Source organism: Emydura macquarii, unplaced genomic scaffold (genome assembly GCF_026122565.2).
Source record: "Emydura macquarii macquarii isolate MOO-44397 ecotype Brisbane River unplaced genomic scaffold, CSIRO-AGI_Emac_v2 contig_1253, whole genome shotgun sequence".
Taxonomy (NCBI): domain Eukaryota; kingdom Metazoa; phylum Chordata; order Testudines; family Chelidae; genus Emydura; species Emydura macquarii.
The window spans coordinates 32,371,811-32,389,430 of NW_027131390.1; the positions used below are offsets into that span (position 1 = coordinate 32,371,811).

The window sequence follows — 17,620 nt, forward strand, 5'->3', positions numbered from 1 at the left end:
CATTCGCCATCATTTTTACCTACTCCTTCAGTGTACATATATGTGTTGTTGGCATTTGCTTTTGGCTGCAATATTGGATGCTATCAAGTTAAAGCTTCGTTCTTGTGTCTTTTTTTGTTTCCCGTGTTCTTTGTGGACCTACAGTTGCCCTTCATTTAAAAGGTGATAGCAGGATTTCCATGCAGTAATGGCTTTACATACACACAAATCTTACTTTATCCAACATTCAATATGGCTCCTGTAAAGCAAAAGGAAAAATATAGCCATTCTGGATAGAAGAAGGTGCACTTCTATGGAGCTATTTCTTTCAGGTCATTATCTTACTTGCTGTTTGAGAGCTACTCAAACTTCATTTAATTGTTTTAGTCCATATTGCAACCTCTGTTGTGAAATCTCCTGTTTTCGTACTGTGTCAGTCACTGTTGGATGAGCTGTAAAGCTTCAGGTGTATGCTCCACTGAACTAGCTTTGACACTTCTGTCTGCTGATTGGATGTGAAGTGAATACTTTTGTTTAAAGTCCATCTTTATAGTAAATGCTTACTCTACACTATATCCTTCATTTAAGTTTCTTAATACCTGCATTTGTGGCTATCGAGGCTCTGGTTATTTCATGTTTGCTTGCTCTATAAGCTCTTCCCCCATCCCAGCCCAAATACTACTAGGGGTTCATATGTGATTTGTTCTTCTAGCTTTAGGAGGAAGTTTCCTGTCTGCAGGTCACTGAATTAACTTTGGTTTTGGTCTTCCCATTTCCAAATGAGCTGAGAATGGAGACTGCTTATCAGAGAGCTTTGGAGGATATAGCTGTGGACCCTTTGCTCAGAGATAGTGAGACTTGGTGAGGGGTCCATCTGTGGGTTGTTTGTTGGACTTTCTGTTTGTTTTCTGTGTACAGACTGTGTAGCTGGGTCATGGGCCTCTGAGTAAGCAGCTGAAACAGGTCTGTTTGTTGGTACCTTAGTAAGGGCCTCATGGCTCTGACTCTTGGGGCTTTGATCAGCAAGACCTGAGCTAAGCAGTGAGACTTGGTATAGAAAGTCACTTGCTAGGTGAACTTGAGAATTGCAAACAGAGGTAGCTAACAGGAAAGTTTCAGAGGGCGGATGAGTGGCTTTCATTCCTGGGTCAGCTCTATATGTGATTTTAAGATGGCCAGCAGTGGAACAGTGGTGGTGACCTGCAACAAATGTGCCGTATCTGTTTTCCTGCCTGAAGCTAGAAGGTGCTTGTTGGTGACTGCTGGAAGAAAAGATTCTTGGATTGGAGAGGTAAATTGAGCTGTTACTGAGACACAGAGAAGCTGTGGAGTTCCTAGATAGCCAGTTTCAAGAAACCTCAGTACCCCATGTTCAAAGAAGAAAGGAGCTGGCCATCAAGGACTTGGAGAAAGAAAGATGGCAGTTTGTAACCACCAAAATCAAGCGGTTATGGCAGCAATCTACACGGCTGAGAGAGACAAGAATGGGCAGGCTGTTGCCACCACAAAGAAGAATTCAACACAGCTAGAAGTTTCTAACTGATAAGTCCTCAAAATGGAAGTTGTGGAAGATAACTGTCAAGATCCAGCTAGTCCAAAGGAACAGAAAGTTGTATGGGACACGCCTATTAATGGCAAGCTGGCCCAACCTGTAAAAAAAAAAAAATCAAGCTTGCCCACAAAGTGTTCTTCAACTATTCAAGTAAGACAGACAATCCTAGTTGAGAATTCAATACCCAATAGAACTGAAAGAACATTCTGCAAGGGGCAGGCATACAACAGGATGATGAGCTGCCATCCAGAGCCAAGACACAAACATCACTCTAAAATAGGATAGGCTTCTGAAGTCAATGTGCAAGGGTCGATTGGTGATTATTCTTATCAGCATTAATGAAAGTGTGTTGCGGGCTATCTCACAGATAATAGATGACTTCAGGGAAATTCAGAAGCATGCAGAAGAAGCAGAATGTCAAAGTGATCTTTTTTGATCCTTCCTGTCCAAGAGGTGAAGGAAGATGGAATGCCTAGATTCTGGAAGTGAACTGCTGGCCCGATAAGTGGAGGGTTTTGGTGTTGTGAAACATTCAGCTATCTTCTATGGGAAGAGGGGGCTGTATAGTTTGGATGGCCTGCACTTCAGTAGAAAGGGAACCAATCTACTCAGGGATAGGAAGGCCAGAGTAATCAGGAGATCATTAAACTAATAACAAAACGGTAGGGTAAAAAGAGGGAAGATTCATTTAACACAAAAAAAATGAGATGTTGAGAACAAAATTAATCAAGGAACCAAAGCATACGGGAAAAAATATTTAATTGCCTAATATACCAATCCTAGGAGCCTGGGTAAAAAAACATGAGGAATTGGAATTGCTTATTTATGAGCATAAACTCAATCTAGTTGGTGTTCCTGAAATCTAGTGAGATGAGTCACATGATTGGAATGTTAAAATCCATGGTTTCAACCTTTTTAGGAAGGATTGAATGAGGAAAAGGGGAGACGGAGTGCCAAAAAAGGCACTACCTGTTTCCCACTCACCGATAACTTGGAAGAAATTATCTTGAATGCTTATGGATCAATGTCCTAACAGTTAAAGCACAAGATGGGGTGTCGGTGTCTGCTATAGACCACCAAAGCACACTAGGAACAGGATTACTAGCTCCTTACACACCTATCTATAATACGGGGAGGGCGGAGGACGCTCCATGATCATGGTGGACTTCAGTTTGAGTGACATATGCTGGAGATCTTATGCTGCTAGTAGTAAAACATCCTTGGAATTTCTAAATATTATAGATGACAATTTCCTAACTCAGTAAGTGTTGCTGCCAACACAGAGAAATTAATTATCTGTTAAGACGAGGTCTAAATAAAGAGGAACTGATCACAGAATTAAAAATTAATGAATGGTATCTTAGGTACGAGTGATCCTGACTTGATCACATTTATAATGTACAAACAGAATAAAGTTTAGAACAGTCATATATATACTTGGTGCTTTAAAATTTCACAACACTGAAAACAATTATGAGCCAACGTAGCAGGCAGGAAGAATTTAGGCAGAAAAATGTGAATGATAATTGGGAATCATATAGGAACATTTTACTAGATGTTCCAAAAGCCACAATTGAGGAAGAAGGCCCTAATGATTAAACACAGACCTGGTTTGGAAGGAAAGTGAAGACAGCTATAAAAATACATATAACAAATGAAAGAAAAAGAAAGTTGATAGTAATGAATATAAATCAGAAGCTAAGAATTGTAGAAAAATTATAATGGAATCAAAGAGAAATCTATGGTTAGCAGAGTTAAGGACAATAAGGAGTTTTTAAAGTATATTAGAAACAAAAAGAACCCTAACAAAGGTATTGGTCCATTACTAGATGGAAATGGTAGAATTATCAATAATACAGAAAAGGCATAAGTGTTTTTTAAATATTTTTGTTCTGTATATAGGAAAAAACCAGATGAGGTAATTGTATCATATAACATTATTTCTATTCCACTAGTATCTCAGGAAGCTGCTAAACAGCAGCTGCTAAAGTGAGGCATTTTAAATCAGCAAGTCCAGATCACTTGTATCTGTGAGTTTTAAAAGAGCTGGTTGAGGCGCTTACTGAATCATAAATGCTGATTTTCAAGAAGTCTTGGAACTCGAGGGAAGTTCCAGACGATGAGAAGAAAGTTAATGTTGTGCCAATATTTAAAAAGGGTAAATGGGGATGTCCTGGCTAACACAGGCATGTCAGTCTGCCAGCAATCATGGGCAAAATAATGGAGTGGCTGGTCCATGACTTGATTGCTAAAAAAGTATAGAGAGATAATAATTAATATTAATCAGCATGGGTGTTTGGAAAATGCATCGTGTCAAACTAAGTTGATATCTTTGTTGATGAGGTTATAAATTTGATGTAATATACTTAGACTTCTGCAAGGTATTTGACTTGATATCACACAAATTTTGATTAAAAAACTAGAATGATATAAAATGAATGTGGCATACCTTAAATGGATTAAAAGATGACTAACTGACAGGACTCAAAATATAACTGGGGAGTCTCATCAAGCAGGTGTGTTTTCTAGTGGGATCCCTCAGAGATCGGTTTCTTGGCCCTATGCTATTTAACATTTTTATCAATGACATCGAAGAAAACAAAATCACTGGTAAAGTTTGCAGATGATTCAAAAATTGGGGGAGTGGAAAATAATGAGGAGGACAGATCACAACAATCTAGATCATTTGGTAAGCTGGATGCAAGCAAACAATATGCATTTTAATATGGCTAAATTTAATGTGTACATCTGGGAACAAAGAATGTAGGATATAATTACAGGATAAGGGATTCTATCCTGGGAAGCACTGACTCTGAAAAAGATTTGGGGATCCTGGTGGATAATCAACTGAACATGAGCTCTCAGTATGATGATGTGGCCAAAAAGGTTAATGCAATCTTCGGATGAATAAAACGGGGAATCTCAAGTCATAGTAGAGAAGTTATTTTACCACTGTATATGGTACTGATGCTGCTAGAATACTGCATTCAGTTCTGGTGTCAGCAATTCAAGAAGGATGTTGATAAATTGGAGAGGGTTCAGAGAAGAGCCACAGAAATGATTAAAGGATGAGAAAACATGCCTTAGACTCCTTATTGTGATAGACAGCAATGAGCTCAATCTGTTTAGCTTTACAAAAAGGAGGTTAAGGGGTATGTTACAGTTTATTAGTACCTACATGGAGAACAGCTATTTAATAATTGGCTATTCAATCTAGCAGAGAAAGTTATAAAACGATTCAGTGCTGCAAGTTGAAGATAGACAAATTCAAACTGGAACTAGGGCATACATTTTTAACAGAAAGAGTATATTATCATTGAAACAATTTACCAAGCGTTGTGGCGGGTTCTCCATCACTGGCAATTTTTAAATCAAGATTGGATGTTTTTCTAAAAGATCTGCGCTAGGAATTATTTTGTGGATGTTCTCTGGCCCATGTTATATAGGAGGTCCAACTAGATGATCACGATGGTCCTGTCTGATCTTGGAATCTATATACAGAAAAACAAAACCATTCTCTGCTGCTTCTGCTTGATTCTTGTCTCCTGTTCCCTGCTTAGCCACTCTGAACTAGCTAAAACAAATACAATTATTTGGTGAATAGGTCTGTTCTAAGCAGCTTGTGCTATATTTGTTTACTGACAGCAAGTGTTCTGTGGCATTCCCATAGTATATGATGGATGTGGCCAAACTGTGGCTTGCGAGCTGCATGTGGCTCTTTTACAGTTAAAGTGTGGCTTGTGGAGCCCTCTATGCCCCACCCCATTCTCCGCCGACCAGACTAGGGTGGGGAGCTTGGAGCGTCTGCTCTCCAGAAGGGTGGTGGGGCTAGAGGATTCTTCCCAGGAAGGAGGGAAGTCTCAGGGGAGTCAGTAAGTTTGGCCACCTCATTATATGACCTGAAGACGGTTCAAATTAGCAGAGTCATTAAGAGAATTTCTTTGTGCTGAAGAATTTTATATCCATTCTGCCCCTAATCTGCCAGTGTTGTTGTAGGAATGAAAACAACAGTAGCTAAGGTTGCATAATGGTTCCATTCTCGTCCCCACTACCATCGTCAGTCGCTTTTTGGAGGGAAAAGAACAGGGGTTTAAAACTTCCTTAGCTTCATATGTCTGCCTATTTTTATTTTAAAAATTGAGCAGAAATGCTTAAACTCTTTAAGAGTATCAAGAGTGAGAGAGAACATTTGATTTGACTTAGATCTGAGCATTTGAAAATCATATAAAAATCCATAGAAAATGTTGAATGCCTCCTCTCTCTAAACTCATTTGTGTGCATTGTAGAGAGGATGTGGTACATTTTCTTATGCACATGCACATGGACTAAGGCAAGGCCGTGCAGTCATCTTTCAATGTGGCCCCTTTTTAGATTCTCAGAAGCAAGGAGCCCGTGATGTTCTTGTTTTCTATCCATGCTGTTTGGGGAGGGGGTGTCTTTAAGTGGATCATGCTAGACTTTAGTAAGGCTTTTGATGCAGTCCCATATTCTCATAAGAAAATTAGGGAAATATGGTCTAGATTCAATTACTATAAGGTTGGTGCACAACTGGTTGAAAGATAGTAGTCAAAATATAGTTTGTCATATGTAAGAGGTAAGTGTTCTGTGTTACATGGCACTGGGAAGGCCTCAAACAAATTAGAGAGTACAGAGAAGAGCAACCAGATTGATAGGAGGTAGGAAACACTATGAGGAAAGATTGAAAGAATGTGGCATGTTTAGTTATATATGCCAGCAAATTTTAAATGTGAACTGTTTTAAACTTAATGGGTTGTATTTTCTAAAATGCACAAGTCCCACTGAAAGTCACACACTATGAGCTACACTGTCTTGGTATAATGTACTGTGTACAATTTATAATAAATGGCTGTTAGTGATTCTGGTGCACACCGTACTTACAACATGTTTCACAAGTGTTTTAAAAGGAATTATAGGATTCTGTATTTGAGAAATAGTTTCTTACATAACTAAAGACTATCACACTTCATGTACCTATCTCCGCTAGAGTACTGAACTGTGCAGCCTTATTTTCGTAAGACATTTGTGCACAGATGACTATATATATGGCTGTGTGAAAAACTAGGATGAGGTTGAATTTAGTATAAATTATGGAAGTTTTTGTAATATGTTTTCATAACAATTAACTGAACTTATTTTTCACATTATTTCTCTACCTATTGTTTGTATCTCTTACTTGCTGTGTCCTTACCACTACATTTTATGTTCTTCAGCTATGAATATATTTATATGTTATAAGAGCCACAATGAATATATAATCAAATTGACAAACAGAACTACAAAATAAATCATGAGATTAAAAGTTGGCTCAATGTATGTAGCATTTCCTTTAAAATGGCTGAGATCTATGAATAAAAAGTGCTATATACAAGCTATGAATCGCTATTAAGGCCTAATCGCATTTTCAGCGGGTCTGATTACTACGGTGCATAAGCCATTTTATGACCGTGTTAATATTGCACTCAAACAGATTCTCAAATGAGGTCTATCTCCATAAAGATATTAATTTGTTCTAGACAAAAGTATGTACTTCATTTCCGGACCACCTGTAAACCCTATTAAAACAAATGGAAATTTTGCTTGCAGCTACACAGGTGCCTAAGAGTAACGCCTTTTTTTTACAATCTCAAAATACAATAACGTGTACATAGCTACTAACAGCTAAAGCTAATCCATCCCTATTTTTAATGTGACACAAAGGTATGAGCAGTGTATAAGTTGCATTCTGCTTCCCTTTGACTGAGTAAGAAAGCGCTCTCTTCTAGCACTGCACAAAAATCTCTTGCAAGTGCTGAAATCATGTCTCAATGAGAATTACTGTATCATTGCCCTCTCCCATGTAGTTGTCCAGAAGCTCCTCACTGCACAACCAGGCTCTCTCATCTATGCTCTGTCTCCTCACCATCCCTACTAAACAAAAACCCTTTAACAGTTGCAAATAATTTAAGAAACCAGCTCAGGTTACTGCTAATGATTAGAAATTAAATTGGTTTGGTATGAAGACACTTTGGGAAGGAAAATCCAATGATGCCAACTGATGGATGTTTGATGTTTTTCTTAAAGCCCCTGCTTCGTGTTTTTATGAGAGATTTTTTCACTTTCATTTGTGGAAAAAATGTTTCTTACCTTCATCATTGTGGAGAGAACATGAACTTAAAAGAGTCAAAAACCATAAAGCAGATAAAAAGAAATCAACATTTACTATGGTTCATAAATCTCATGATATTTTGCACATTTAGAATTAATAATATGGAAAAAATCTATCAACTAAATAGCCCCACAGATGACAGTACTTGGGCACCTTCCCCACTGGTATTAAAAAATGCTAGATACTTTACTGTTCAGTGTTGTATTACAAGCACATCACATGTTTGGGTTGATACTCCCCTTCCTGGATTTTTTCTTCTGAGCTTTAATTTCCAGTATCTTCTGACCTTATCATTGGCAGATGAGGTTTATTCCCTCACCAGAGGGGTAGGTTAGATGCATTATCTTAATCATGAATGGATAGAGGCAAGTAAGGGGAAGGCTGCGAAAACACCAACAACAGCTGCAAAAATACTGTGGTGCCAGAACCATACATAGTACTTGTGAAGGAGCTTCCATTGTATTGGGATCTCCACACTCTTTCCCTCCCCTAGGCACTCAGACAGTTTCTGATTTTTTAGGACTTAGGTAATCAGTAGAATACCTTTATCAAACGAGAATTTTATCTGTATCAGTTGCATTTTATGCAGCAGACTAGCTGTTCCTGAAATCCACAGGAACAAAGAAAAGTCTGCGTTCTGCCACATTCCTGGCTTTTCAAGGTTTACTTTGAAAGCATTTTGCTTTAGCCCATGATTTTTTCTTCCTGGGATGGGGACATATTCATTGCAATAATTACTCTGTGATCTTTCAGTCTGGATGTTGTTAACACCCCACAGTTAGGAAAGGGCTCCTTTACCTGTTCTATTTATGTAAGTATGTGTACCCAATTGCCGTGAACAGTCTTACAACTCTTACACTTTTAGTGTGTCTTGTTCTGTCCAAGATGGTCCATTTTCATCATATTTGTACTGAACATGCAGTGGAGATATGAATTGCCTTCCTCCAAAGCACTGTGCATAGATTCTTTATAGAATAACACTTTTACCCAGCATTTTAGTTGTCATCTGCTATTTCCAAGGGGAGTATGCTTCAGGATTCTTCCAATGCTTTTATCACCCTGCTTCTCTGATCAAGTAAGTAATTTATTGCTGATTGCAGAACTCTTGAACTCAGCCTGGCAGCTGCAGTGTAAAACTTCTCTGATCCAGACTCCTAGTTACTTATTTACATATTTATATGAAATGATTTTCAGGACTGTTTGAAAACCTCTTAACATTGCAATATCCATGTTGCAAATCTTATGGGGTGTTGTTTCTTCTCTCTTTGTATTACAGATAACAGACGAGTAACTTTGGAAAGGTCACGTTCTCGCCACAATGGAACTATCACAGCTATATGATTCCTCTGAAGCCAAAGAATTGGAAAATTGTTTTACTTACTTTAAAATGCAGACCCATTGAAAACAGTTATACATACGAACACCGGCAATGATCAGAAATGAAATTTAAATGAATTCCAGTGAAAAACAAACCAAAAGATGAATATGCATTATGTACTTTAAAGAGTTATTGCAAACCCCCCCCTCCTCCACAAAAATCCCAATTACTGTACTTGAGTAACACAATTATCAAGATTGGTAAACAATGTTAAATGATAAGGTTCTGTATCTTGTTATCTAGTGTGTTACTTGCCATTTTTAAGGTGCCACTGTATGAAGGGAGTTCTAGGAAATGTTCTATATGGAGCTGAATGAGAAAATATAAACTTGCTAAAAAAATGCAGCAATGAACAAGATCAGATCACAAAAGGGAAACATGATTCCATTTGTGGTTCCAATTTGGACATAAAAGGAAAAATTAACAAAAATTTGAATATTAATGAATTCAGATATGAGCTGATATTGCTCACATCATAGGAGACCTTTTTTGTAAGTATGAGAAAGCAGTGTATAGCCCCAATCAAGTTACTTAGAATCTTATCTCAAGTTAAAGCTTGATGGATTCAGCTATTTTGATTGCAGTTAAACTTATCATAAATCTACAGTTTCAGTGGTTTGATGATATATAGCTACTTACCATTGCTCAAAACAAAACAAGCATAGGATTGTACCAAAGGTAAACCATATCTGTTGCATAATATGTTTTTAACTATATTTAAAGAGGTATTTTCTAATTATGCACTTACAAAATATATACTTTATGCCGATATTTTTAAGGAAAAAGTCACCATATTGTAATTATTCTTAAATTCCTTTGCCTTTGGTTAGCTTTGAGAGACAAACTACATTATGCAGCTGTTCAGGACTGCCTCCTTAAGTTTTCCCTCTGTTTCTCAGGTAAAATACCCTCCTTTACAGTTGGATCTTAGTGCAGGAGAGTAAGCAGATAACAATATGAGGTTTTTACCCTTCAGCCCTATGCAGCAGTGACTATCATCATTATAGCAGCCTGACCTTCCAGGGAAGCACCTCCCATGCTAATTTAAATACAAGTCCCTGCACTGCAGCAGCTCTGATGAGTTTAGTAGCTGATATTTATCTTCTACCATTTAATGGGAAACTACAGTACAAATAGCCTTTCATCCCCATCCTAAACCTGAAAGCATGGCCTTGTTGGGGATTCAGTTTCACCTCTACCAGACCTTCGGGCTCCAGGCATATTGTTTTTATGTCATCATCAATGGAAGTGAGCATACTGTGGACATTCCACTTAACAGGAAAAGATATAAAAAAGTAGATATTCATTCTACAATTGATTCAGTTTTGCCACCACATGGGTTGTATTATTATGGAAATTATTATTCCCTAAGGATACTGGGCACCTTTTTTTCCATGTTATAAACAGTGTTTGAAAAGTGGGGTAGGCAATCTATTTTCTGTGCACTAGTTGTTAATCACAGAAAATGAGAAGTAGTCATATTTGGGTGCACTGTGACTTTGCACTACTGTTTGAGCCAAAAGTCTTTGTACAGTAGCTTCTTTATGCTTTGCTGGGTAAAATACTTTCAAGATTATCTGACTGGTCTGGGCTAAATTCTTACAGTATTGAATTCATTACAAGAAAAGGCATTCAGCCTATTTAGGTTCTCATTGAAGTCAAAGGGGAAAATTCCCATGGAGTTAAAAGGGAACAGGATTTTTACATTTCTCAACACAAACGTGACTCAAACCTAGTGAAATGCATGCTGTAAAGTAATACTACTGTATCTAATTTTCTTTTGGTAACAAACTAAAGAGTTATGTGTGTATTTTAGAAAAAAATATAAAACATAATTGTCTCTCACTGTTTCAGTAAGAGGCACTAAGAATTACATTCCATTTTGCATAAGTGAACGCTGGTTTTGTATTGACAAGTCTAATTTTTTTTTAAATATGAAGTACTAAATTTATAGTTCTAAAAATATGCTCAGTGTAAAAAGCCAAAATGAAAAGGAATTAAGTCTGTAATGGCTATATATTCTAATTTCTACCATTGTGAAACAATATATTGAAGCTCAAAAGTAAGATAAACAATTTAATAAAATTTAAATGCAAAAATGTTGAAAATAATCAATAGAACACATATGAACTTAACCTAACAACCCACAATGGATTCTTTATACTGTAGTACTAATTATTACAAGTACCGTTTTTTTCATGTCCTGGCATTCTGTTTTTTAAAGTTCTGTAGTAGCTGACTGCAGATATTTAAAAAGCAAATCCAAAAAAAGCAGCATTAGCTGATATTTCTATTTTACTACACAGTCCTTTTTCACATTTGAAACATTTATATAATTTAATGGATATAGCTGTTTGAAACAAAAGTGTATTTCAAAGAAAACTAGTTTAGAAGATAATTGGATGTAAATACAGGGTGCTTGTATTTATGAAGTCTCAAAATATTTTCTGAAATTAATGCTGGGTCACTTTGTTTTTTGATAGTTTTCAGTCTATATGAAATTGCAGATATTTTTAATGTTTTTATTATTGATAATTTTCATAGTTGTCACATGTTTATCTGGTAAACTAGAAGGTATGTTTATCCCAGAACAGCAGCACCTTTTTCAGAAATGGATTTGCCTTATTTTCTAATATTTAAAAAAAAATGTCAGTTAAATTATATTTGCATTCAGAGTAATCCCAGAAAATAAATCACCAGAGTTTTTTGCAAACATTAAAAACCATTTAGAGAATATTACATAAAGTTCCTACTAATTATATTTTATTATATGTCCTTTAAGATATTACATTACACCTATCACAGCACATACGTTTGCATTCACATTTTACAATTTAAAAGTAACAAAGGAAAAAATCATTTATGATGTTATACTGTTTACATTTCTTAGTATTTTTTTTTAAAGAAATGATTTGTAACTGTAAAATGAATGAAACTACATTTGTAAGTTGATATGGAAATTTAATGTTAAAGTAAAATATATATGCACATATCTATTGCTTAAAACTACTGATAGTATGGATCAAACTCATATAAAAGTGGTAAGTATTATTTATGCAAGTTTTACGCTGTTAGCTCACAAAAAAGTGCAACACACCATGTAACATATCCTAGTCTGTGATTCTTCAAATGTCCTTTCCCTGAACATAAGTGACATTTGTTTGCAAAATTAATCACACCTTTAAGTGGTGCTCAAGTCAAAACGAAGATAATGCCTCCTACGGGATTAAGAAGCTCTCCCAAAAATACTGTTGCATAAGTTTGATCTGGTTTTGGACATCATTGGCCCATATGGCAGCAGTCTACATAAAATTTGCCTGTTCTTATTTATTGACTTGCTCAGCTAAAAAAATGCAACCTTTACCATACATTCCCTTTTATGATATACACACACTGTAAATTTTATATGCGCTACCTCAGAGTGAAATCCACTGAAACAGTTGAATTTATCATGCTTTCCATACAAACCACTGTTCAGCACAAACTTACTTAAAACTCATCCAATGGTTGAAGAAGGATTGCAAAAGTTGCAGAGAACGTGGCAGAGTTTCAGGTTTCTGATTGGCTGCAGATTTCATAAGGAAGTTTTGTACAACTCTACTTGTGCAGCTCTCAGCCACAGAGGACCAAGTTTATACTGGTAGACATAGTACTTCCCCATAGAATATTATATTGCTAGTAAAAATAAATGTAGTAATTACAATGGGGACAAAAGTTATCCTTACCCTACACGTTGCTAAATCTAGACCTGTGTAATTTTTAAGGGCAACAGTCTGCCAGAACTAGCACAAGTTGTGCAGTTCTTATACCATTCAGTAGAAAGGAATACTGTACTTGACACTGCATCTTACACATTAAACAAGGACTTGCTTGAATTGTTCTTAGATTTTTCTCTGTTCAAATAGCCGAAAGTTCAGGCACTCTACCACTCATTAGTAAATCAAATCACTTATTTAAAATGGGAAGCAGTAGAGACATAACCTCACCTTTTTTGTGCCATAATGCATTTGTGCTTACATACACAAATGAGTATTCCTGACGAACCAGTCACATCTGCTCTACTACACACACGTTCCCTTTGCTGTAAGATGAAGAAACAAATCCCCCAAAATGCTTTGTTTTTGTATATTCCAAACCATGTATTCTTCTGTGCACAGAAAGGAGTGTTATGCATGCCTGCTGATAAATTCTACTGAGCGAATGAATCTCTCAAGGTGCCATTCAGTCCCTGTCAAAGACAATGGAAAGACTTCATTGGAGTGAGCTCAAGCCCTCAATACACATAACTAAGGTTAAGGTTTTGTCACAGGCATAAACAAAAATTTATGGAAACCCATGACCTGTCCCTGACTTTTACTAAAAATAACTGTGACAAAGGGGAGAACTGGAGGGGGGGGGGGGGGGAAGGAGCTGAGAGTCCGAGCCCTGCGGAAGTGGGCGGGGGGAGGGTCCAGCATCCATTGCCCATGGTGGCTCAGAGCTCTGAGTGCACCCAGTGCCTGTGGCAGCTCAGAGCTCCACGTTCACCTGCAGGAGCTTGGAGCCCTGAGTCCACCTGCTGCCTGCGATGGCTGAGAGCTCCAAGGCCCGCGGGAACCTCAGCTCTGGGTTCCCCCCACCAACCATGGTTGCTGAGAGCTACAGAAGCCCCCTGCTGCCCACAGCGACTCAGAGCTCCAGGGCCCCCACCATCTGACAGCTCCAGCCCCACCATCTCAGGATGGAAGAAGAAAATGTCATGGCGTTCTCTGAAAGTCACAATCAGTGACCTCCGTGACATAATCTGATCCTTACACGTAACTTCCATTCGTACCTTCAGGGTTATACATATGCCAAAAATATAAAATATTCTTTTGTAATTTACCTTAATTCCACACACTTATCATGTACCATTCGGTGTGATTTCTGTTTTGGAGTCAGCCATTTAGGCTAATGTGGCTCCAAATGCCAAAAAAATCCAAAACAATAAAAATGGGGGGGGGGGGGGATTCATGCACTTGTATTTTTTAATCAGTGAATAATGCCCAGCTATGTGTTTGTATATTAGCGTTAAAATATTTTTGTGAAATTAAAGCCTGGTTGTTAATGGATACATTCTGAACCCTGTAGCAAACTTATATGTTTAAGATGATTTTGTTAAGTTCTGTAATGTTTACCTGTTTATTACCAATGTCAACCTGAAGTATATCTATATTATATGACATAACAGGCTATGAAAATTATTTCCTATTTTAGGGTTTTTTTTTTTACTCTGGGTGTCAAATATATTTGTTTGAATTATGGGGAAAGATGCCTTCTTTTAAAGATGACTTTAAAATACAGTAACTGAAAAAGATTGTATACTTTTAAAGCTGTTTGTTGGTGATGCCACTTTAGTTAAAAAGTAACAATAAAATGCATTCATTGAACACATTAAAATGGGTCCATATTAAATTGATTAAATATTTTGAATCAACCAGAGACGTTTCATGATACAGATTTTATAAATCAGCTAGACAGACATTGCTGGTATTTTTCAAGTCGTTTACTTCACTCTGTCACAAAATGCCCATATTGGAATAGAAGCTTGACAGGACTTTTACATTAAAAATAGTCTATTGTGCATTATGCAACTTAATGATACCGCCATAGTGTACTGAAATGACTTAATAGAATAAAGAGAGGAGATAGCCCTGAATTTCTCAAGTATCTCACTGCAGCTTCTAAGTATGCAGGAATGAATAGGATCAGTCCTGCTGATATTTCACATAAGTCACAAAACAACCTAGTAAATTTTGTATCCATAGTCAGGAAAAGATAAACCAAGGGATAGTTAAAGCCACTGGTTTATTTGATGGCATAAATTGCAGGCACTTATTTTATTATAGTTCAATTGTAATTATTGTAAAGGGGAAAAAAACTACACAAGTTAACCAGGTTGGAAATTTAACACATTAAAATAAATGAAAACATCTCAATGTCTGTTGTAAGTCTAGGATTGTTTCAGTTTTGTACTGTTGGTTCTTGGCTTCCTAGCACAAGACAAGCCCGAATTCCAGTCACTCTCAGATATTTTGTCTTTTGTCTCAGAATGAGGCTCCACCTATCTGTGTCTCAGACTGCCACACCTCATTGCCTTCTTCAACTTCAGTTATGTGCTCAGTTAAGAAGCTCTCTATGAGAGCCAGCGTCACAACCAGGTTTGTTTTTCTACCCCACCTACAGATGTTAGCTTATATGTGCATAGTCTTTGTGTATCCTTTGATTTGTCTTCCTTCCTTTTACTCTTTCCCCAAAATGGTTCTTCACAGTACCCATTGCACAATTTAATTATGGGAGTCACTATGGTGGCTCTATAATTTAATTTAAAATTTGCTCAGTGGACTGGCCTCAAAAGTACTTGATAAAGCAAAGTAGACATTATCAACCCCCTTCTATAGATGGGGAATGTGAGGCTAGAGTTCAAACTTGTACAGCTGCAGAGTCCGTCAGAAACCAGAGCCAAACTTTTTAGGCACCTAAATACTTTAAAAAATCTGGTACTTTGAACGAGGGTGTGGATCATTAGCTGGTCTAAACTTTCATAGGTCCATTGACTATAGTTGATAGAGCTATGACAATGCACACCAGCAAAGGCTCTGTCCCCAGGCTTCGCCGTTCCTAGTTCCCTGCTTTAAACATTAGACTTTGCTACTATGGCAATAGGGTATATACAAATTTAAACAATTTTTCAGGTTCATAAAGATAATTTCACAAATAGCTTATTATCCGTCATGAAGCCAATTCACTGCATATGCTCATTAGGCAAAAGTTGTCACCTATCTTTATCACTGAAGATGTTCTAAGGATGATCAGAAGATTGTGGAGGAGATTATAATAAACAATAATGGATAAACATTTTTCAGAAATTATTTTACGGTTGGAATACTGGAATGGGAAGAGAATCACTACCTTGAACTGCTATAAAACAGAGGATAATCTGGTACTACACTCTAAACATAAACCCTATTTCCAAGTAACTCCGGAACAGTTTTGGTGGGGTCTAAAGTAAGCTACATTGCACCCTCTGCATCCAAAACAACATGGGCCTAAGAACAGTAGATGGAATTTCCTAGGAGGACTAATGATGTGCGAAAAAATAATTGTAACTACGATAAAATGAAAGTTGTAAATTGAAGAAATACAATTATTCTGTACTAGGACTTGATCCTGTACCCATTGACGTCAATGGCAAATCTCTCTTTGATCTAAATGATGCATGATCAGTTTCCCAAAGAGTAGCACAATTCTTAGCTAATGGACAGGCCCAATCCAGACCTCATGGACGTCAATGCGAGTGTAACCACTGATTTCAGTGGGAAGAAGGAGGATCATCACAAGGAGGGAAAAGAACTGTGAACCCGGAAAGAAACTTTGCATTACATATCATGGAATATTCCTAAAATTGATTCAAACCTACAAAGAGGTAAGTCTGGCAGCAATATATTGGTGATAAACAGAAGCAATCAACATTGGAAACTGCATTTTTTCACTTAATGGTATCCCGAGATCTGTGAGGATTGTGTTTGGGATTTTGAAACGCTCTGATGAGGTAGAACAGACAGGCCAAAATCCTGCTTGCAGCAATGCTTCAAAATGCTGTTATGCCAGAGCAAATGAAATTTAAGTACTGACATTTGTCTGTAACAATTTGTATAAGTTACATGAGACTGCAATAAGTCTCTACAGATATAAGAGAGTTTTATTTCCACTGGACAATCATTAATGAAAGACTGAATGAATCTCAGCTAGGTTTAAAAGTAGGGAACATAGTATAATAATTTGCATTACATAGCTCAGATGCTTTGTGCCTAGATCCTGTGACCAGGGATGCATTACTAATAGGAAGACAGGCATTGTGCCCTTCATCTAGAGAACAGAAAGTACTTTACAACCATTAATGACATTAGTTTGACAGCCCCATCTGAGTTAGGATAATTGATCCTTATTTTACAAATGGGGAAACTGAGGCAGAAAAGCTTAAATTACTTGTCAAGTTAGTAGTTGAACTAGGAATAGAACCTGCAGATCACCAGTTCCAGCCGTGTGTTGTAACTATGTGTATGTATATTTTACAACCACAGAATTTGCCTTTTGCTGCACAACTTTAGTAGAAAATCTTAACTTTCTTTTTTTTTTTTTTTAATTGGCGCTAGCTCTTCTGGTTGCAGAGAGAACATAAAATGTTAACTGAGTGTAAATGGATGCAGTGTTGCTTGCCTGAGTCTGCAGAGCCTGAAACAATAGCTCAGAGGTGCGAAGTGCCCCATGCATCTCAGTCAGGGCCCTCTGATTCCCCCGCCACAGACTTTGGTCTTTTTTTTCCAAGAGGCCATGGAATTTGCCTTCCCCACGCCTCATCTCCCTGCCTTACTGGGAATTTGCCTACAGCTGCCATTTGTTCTCCAGCTTTTCCTTCAAGAGGGTGTCAATCAGATTATAATACATGCTCTCTATACTGTTCCATTGAGTCAGGCAGCAGCAGGTCCCAGAAGTGTAGGCTGATGAGCAGGGCTACCTGTACATA

General features: G+C 37.3%; 1 protein-coding gene and 1 long non-coding RNA gene across 2 annotated transcripts in view; one reads left to right on the forward strand and one right to left on the reverse strand.

Moving 5' to 3' along the window:
- Positions 1-13,411, forward strand: part of DIAPH2 (diaphanous related formin 2) — a 735,565-nt gene extending 722,154 nt beyond the window's left edge. The window contains 1 exon segment of the mRNA XM_067548390.1: positions 8,974-13,411. Within this exon segment, the coding sequence (XP_067404491.1) occupies positions 8,974-9,038 (65 nt within the window). The 3' untranslated portion in view covers positions 9,039-13,411.
- LOC137153252 (uncharacterized) overlaps positions 1-17,620 on the reverse strand; it is a 161,525-nt gene that overhangs the window by 9,528 nt on the left and 134,377 nt on the right. The gene's annotated exons all lie outside the window — the stretch shown is intronic.